This window comes from Trichechus manatus, unplaced genomic scaffold (assembly GCF_000243295.1).
Source record: "Trichechus manatus latirostris isolate Lorelei unplaced genomic scaffold, TriManLat1.0 scaffold00010, whole genome shotgun sequence".
In the NCBI taxonomy this organism is placed as follows: domain Eukaryota; kingdom Metazoa; phylum Chordata; class Mammalia; order Sirenia; family Trichechidae; genus Trichechus; species Trichechus manatus.
In genome coordinates this window covers 28,497,066-28,503,065 of record NW_004443946.1, presented here as the reverse complement: position 1 = coordinate 28,503,065, position 6,000 = coordinate 28,497,066, and the positions used below count along the sequence as shown (strand labels likewise).

Sequence of the window (6,000 nt, the reverse complement as noted above, 5' to 3'; positions counted from 1 at the left end):
AATCTGACAAAGGTCTAATCTCTAAAATCTGCAGGAAAATCCAACATCACTAAAACAAAAAAGACAAATCATCCAATTAAAAAATGGGCAAAGGAAATGAACAGACACTTCACCAAAGAAGACATTCAAGCAGCTAACAGACACATGAGGAAATGCTCACGATCACTAGCCATTAGAGAAATGCAAATCAAAACCAATATGAGATACCATCTCACCCTGGCATTACTGGCATCAATCAAAAAAACAGAAAATAACAAATGTTGGAGAGGCTGGGTGGAGACTGGAACTCTTATGCACTGCTGGTGGGGATGCAAATTGGTAAAACCATTTTGGAAAACGATATGGTGCTTCCTTAGAAAGCTAGAAATAGAAATACCATATTCTCCATCAATCCCACTCCTAGGAATATATCCTAGAGAAATAAGAGCCATCACACGAACAGACATATGCACACTCATGTTCACTGCAGCACTGTTCACAATAGCAAAAAGATGGAAACAACCTAGATGTCCATCAACAGATGAATGGATAAACAAACTACGGTACGTACACACAGTGGAATACTACGCAATGATAAAGAACAATGATGACTCTGAGAAACATCTCACAACATGGATGAATCTGGAGGGCATTATGCTGAGTAAAATAAGTCAATCACAAAAGGACAAATATTGTACGAAACCAGTACTATAAAAACTCATGAAAAGGTTTACACACAAAAAGAAACAATCTTTGATGGTTACAAGGGAGGTGGGATGGGGGTGAAAAAACACTAAACAGACAATAGATAAGTGGTAATTTTGGTGATGGGTAAGACAGTACACAATACTGGTTAAGCCAGCACAACTTGTTCAGGTTAAGGTCATGGAAGCTCCATGGACAAATCCAAACTCCCTTAGGGACCAAATTACTGGGCTAAGGGCTGTGGGGACTAGATCTCAGGAAACATCTAGCTCAACTGGCATAACACAGTTTATATAGAAAATGTTCTACATTGTACTTTGGTGAGTAGCATCTGAGGTCTTAAAAATCTGTGAGCGGCCATCTAAGATATTCCACTGATCTCACCCCTTTGGGAGCAAGGGAAAATGAAGAAAACTAAAGACACAGGGGAAGGATTAGTCCAAAGGACTAACCACAACTACCACGGCCTCTACCAGACTGAGTTCACTACAACTAGTTGGTGCCCGGCTACCATCACTGTCATGGATTGAATTGTGTCCCCCCAAAAATGTGTGTAGCAACTTGGCTAGGTCACGATTCCCAGTATTGTATGATTGTGTTATCTCATGTGATTTCCTTATGTGTTGTAAACTCTATCACTATGATGAGATTATATGTGATCTCCTTATGTGTTGTAAATTCTATCAATGTGATGAGGTTATACTGATGAGGTTGAATAGATTAGATAGTGTCTTAATGAAATCTCTTTTGAGATATAAAAGAGAGAAGAGAGCAGAGACACAAGGGAACCTCATACCACCAAGAAAGCAGTGCTGGGAGCGGAACACGTCCTTTGGACCTGAGGTTCCTGTGCTGAGATGCTCCCAGACCAAAGGAAGACTGATACATCACAAGGACCTTTCTCCAGAGATGACAGAGACAGAAAGTTTTTTCCTGGAACTGACGCCCTGAATTTGGACTTGTAGCCTACTGGACTGTGAAAGAATAAACTTCCCTTTGTTAAAGCCATCTACCTATGGTACTTCTGTTAGAGCAGCACTAGATAACTAAGATACACCACTGACTGCTCTGACAGGGATCACAATAGAGGGTTCTGGATAGAGCTGGAGAAAAATGTAGAACAAAATTCTAACTCAAAAAAAGACCAGACTTACTGGCCTGACAAAGACTGGAGAAACCCTGAGAGTATGGTCCCCAGACACCCTTTTAGCTCAGTAATTAAGTCACTCCTGAGGTTCACCCTTCAGCCAAAGATTAGACAAGCCCATAAAACAAAACAAGACTAAAGGGGCACACCAGCCCAGGGGCAAGGACTAGAAGGCCGGAGGGGACAGGAAATAATAGGGAACCCAAGGTCAAGAAGGGAGAGTACTGACATGTCATGGGGTTGTTAACCAATGTCATAAAATAATATATGTACTAACTGTTCAATGAGAAGCTAGTTTGTTCTTTAAACTTACATCTAAAGTATGATAAAAAAAAAAATTAAATTGCATGTACTCTTTGGTAACCAGCTACTTCCAACTAACCATATGCAGTATTAAAAACTTATCTCCGATCCTGTGCATACATCTTTCATTATTTCTGAAGGTTAAATTCCTAGAAATGCAACTGCTAGGTGAAAAAGTCCAAAAATTTTGCCAAGAGCTAAAAGGATCACTTTCTTGACTTCTAAAAAGTTCCATATGCCTATTAAATTCCCACCCCTAAATCAAGTAAGGGAAGACAATGAGGATGACAAAACTTGCAAAGGCCTATTTTGGTAGAGAGAGGTGACAGTGTAACTGGGCAAGCAGTGGAGATGCAGCAGCAGATAGGCCTCAAGACTATGTTAAGTGACTCCAGCAGCTTTCCATCAGTTAAACATGGAGATAAAGTTATCTTCCCATGCAATGTGCTGGCTTTCCACCTTTACAACACCCACATCAGAGACTGACTTCTCGGGCTCCTGGCTCAGACACAGCTTGTACCTGACATAGTCTCCACTCTTCTTATTCACACTGTAGTTGGTCAGGTGCATGAACTGGTTTCGAATGTTCTTTGCTCCTTGATCATATCGCACAGTTGCAAACCTGACAGAAAGGACAGAGGTTAAGTGCCAGGAGTAAGGTTTGAGATCACAATAAAGGGAAGGTGACATCGTTATCTTACAAATGCTGAGTGCCTACAGAGTGCCAACTACCATGCTAGGCATTATATATATATAATATCACATTTAATTCAATCCTTAAAACAACCCTATGAGGTAGGTAATATATCTAATTTTTAAAATACATGTGGAAACTAAATTGTGATCTAGAGAGATTAAGTAACTTGCTCAAAATCACATGTACTCCAAAACTCATGTTCTTAACCACTCTATGAGATGCTGCTTCTCTTATATAAAACCTTAGAGCAACAGGAAGAACAAAAAGAAAATAGTGTTATTCACAACCTAGGAAATTGTGTGTAGAATGGTGTGAATGGTGGGCATCAGCTGGTCAACAAACACCTACTGAGTGTAATAAAAAATATTAAGTAAAAAGGAAAAAAGGATAGCAGAGCAAGATATAGCTCAGACTTCACATCCACCAAAACAACAGAACTGATTATAATATTCCTTTCAGAAATGACAATAATGACAGCAGACAAAGTCTAGGTCTGCAGAAGAGCATGCATTTGGGCATAGTTCAGGAGACTAATTACCAAATTTGGAATGAAGGCAAAGACAGAGAGATTAAACATGGAGCCCATTGAAAACAGGGTACAATTTGATATTCTGGACTACTGTCAAAAGAAGACCAAAGTATAAAATACATATGCCTCTGAGATTCTTCTGAAGGAAGTAACCAGAGAAAGAGAAAACTTTCCAGTGATGCTCAACATCAACAAAAGGCCATTCAAGTCGAATGGTTATGATAAATATCAACCCCTGTTTACATACCACTATAACTATATCACCCTTCACTAAAGTGGCTTCCCAAGAGGCACATGCAAGTGTGTGAAAAAAAAAAAAAACTGGAAGGCCACAAGTTTATTTTCATATGATTTACAAATTATTTACATATGCTTACCCAGACTATGAAGTCAACATGATTTTTTACCACATTAAAGGTCAGCATTTAGAAATTTTCCTCTTCTCTATTTCTTCTCACCCACCCACTATCTCTGCTCCCTAATTCCCTGTACCAAAAATATACAACAGCCAAGGAAAGAAAACTGGAAGAATAAAGGGGGAAAAAAACCTAAAATAAACAAACAAGAGGCCAAGAAAAGGGATGTGGACAAAGAGAAAATGTTGACCAGGCATGGATAACTAAGAACAAGAATTTGATGAACATTATGTCTACTTCCAGCAGTTATCATCTAACTTGTAGCCATGTCATTCCATGGCGAGTAAACCTTACCTATATATCCCAGTCTTCCTCCGACAAAGACTCTCCAAACAAGCCAAAGACAGTCATTCTCTGAATTCTTGTGAAATGCAAAGGGGGCCCATGCTGGCCACACAGAGGCTGCCTGCCTTGCCCAGACATTACCTCAGTGACATACCTCCTGCCGTCCCCTCCCCAAAAAGAATAATGAGTTAGAGGGAGGGAAAAGGTTCTGCTTCAGAGAAAACAGCTTTTCATGTGTCCTAAATAGGAATACCTGATCTAACTCGGTCAACAACATGAAAAGATTGGCAAAAGCCTGGTGGTTAACTGCAATCTGGTACCCAACACATTTGTCATTCTTACACTCCTTTTTTCAAGAGGGCTGCATACCTAAAAAGTAAGTTTTCGTCTTCCTAACCTTCCTTTTCACTGGGGCACTTATATCCTGAACCCCAGCAATGACAAGGTTATTAACACTACAATGGGCTTCTATAAAGGTGTAAGAAGTAAAAATTAAAGAAAAAAACAAAAACTAAGCTCAGGGAAAAAGTTCTCTAAAAGGGCAAGAATGCTACACTCATTATTTCACTTAGTCCAATAAGGAGCAGAAAAGATCATGTAGAGAAAAGGGTAGCACATGTGCTCATCTTGCCTCTGAACCCAGAAAGGTTCAATGGTTCTCACTAAAATCCATATTAAACAGATCATATTCATCATCACCATTATCCATCATTTTCTTCTTACAGTGTAGACCAGAGGTCCCACTACTTTCAGATATGGACTACTAGTGATTAACCCATAAAGGTTTTTTTTAAATTTTGTTTTGTTTTTAATTTGAATTACTTGGCCATCGTTTAAAAAGCAGACCTTCCTTCCTGCAGCCCAGTGGCAGCCAGGGCCCATGTGAGGAACGCAGTAGATGGGATGAGAAGGCAGCCCAGAGGCAGCTGGAGCCTGTACAAGGAGGGCATCCAAGCAGGGCAGTGGCCCCCACCGGAGTCAAAGTCCACACAAGAAGGGCACCTGAATGGGGCAGTGGCCTGAAGGGATCAGGAGACTGGCTACAAACATGGGAATCAGGTAAATAAATAAACATGTTAAAGATAATGGAAGCCAGATTCCTCTCTGTTGGAGAAGAGAGATACAAACATGGAAAGGGAAAAAGCTAGAATTAACCCTGTAGTTTTGAGCTAGAATTGAAGGTACTAGTATGAACTCCCATTTTTCAATATATAGAGATAATATAGAAATAAGTATAGCTATAAATGTGTATGTATGTATATACACATGTACGGGTATACATATATGTATGTACATATATACATGTATTTCCTAGATCTGCCCACTGGGAGGACCTGAGAGCAGAAAAATCTCAGGAGCAATAAGCATATCTAGCAACCAGATCTTGATTTCTAAATACCATTCTCCATTAAAAGCAACCAGTACTCCTTGGATAAATGGCCGATTCCAGGGCTGGGGCAGAGAAAGAACAAGATAAGCCTAAAATATCTTGTGCCAGAAAATAAGTACTCAAAGAATGATGAGGACATGTCAAAAGAACACAAAAGTCATCTTGAAGGGGCTGCCATTGGCCGAATCTGGCACAATTTGAGCAACAAAATAAATCATGATAGTGAAGTACTATAATTCATTAAATAAAATAGGAATCCTTGAGTCCACATTGATATAAATAAGTAACTGAATAAATAAACAGGAAGAAGAGAAAGCTCTTCCTTGGAGTAAAATGCCAAATAATAAAAGTAAAAAGAATGATGGAACTAGAAAACCATCATTGGGGAACCATTGTAGTAATAATTAAGGAGCCCTGGTGACACAGTGGTTAAGCACTTGGCTGCTAACTGAAAAGTCAGTGGTTTGAACCCATCAGCCGATCCACAGAGAAAGATGTGGCAGTCTGCTTCCATAAAGACTACAGCCTTGGCAAGGTCCTAGAAGCTCC

General features: G+C 39.6%; 1 protein-coding gene across 1 annotated transcript in view; it reads right to left on the bottom strand.

Moving 5' to 3' along the window:
- TTLL5 (tubulin tyrosine ligase like 5) overlaps positions 1 to 6,000 on the bottom strand; it is a 295,735-nt gene that overhangs the window by 236,856 nt on the left and 52,879 nt on the right. Inside the window, 1 exon segment of the mRNA XM_023726122.1 lies at positions 2,655 to 2,756. Coding sequence (XP_023581890.1) covers positions 2,655 to 2,756 — 102 coding nt within the window.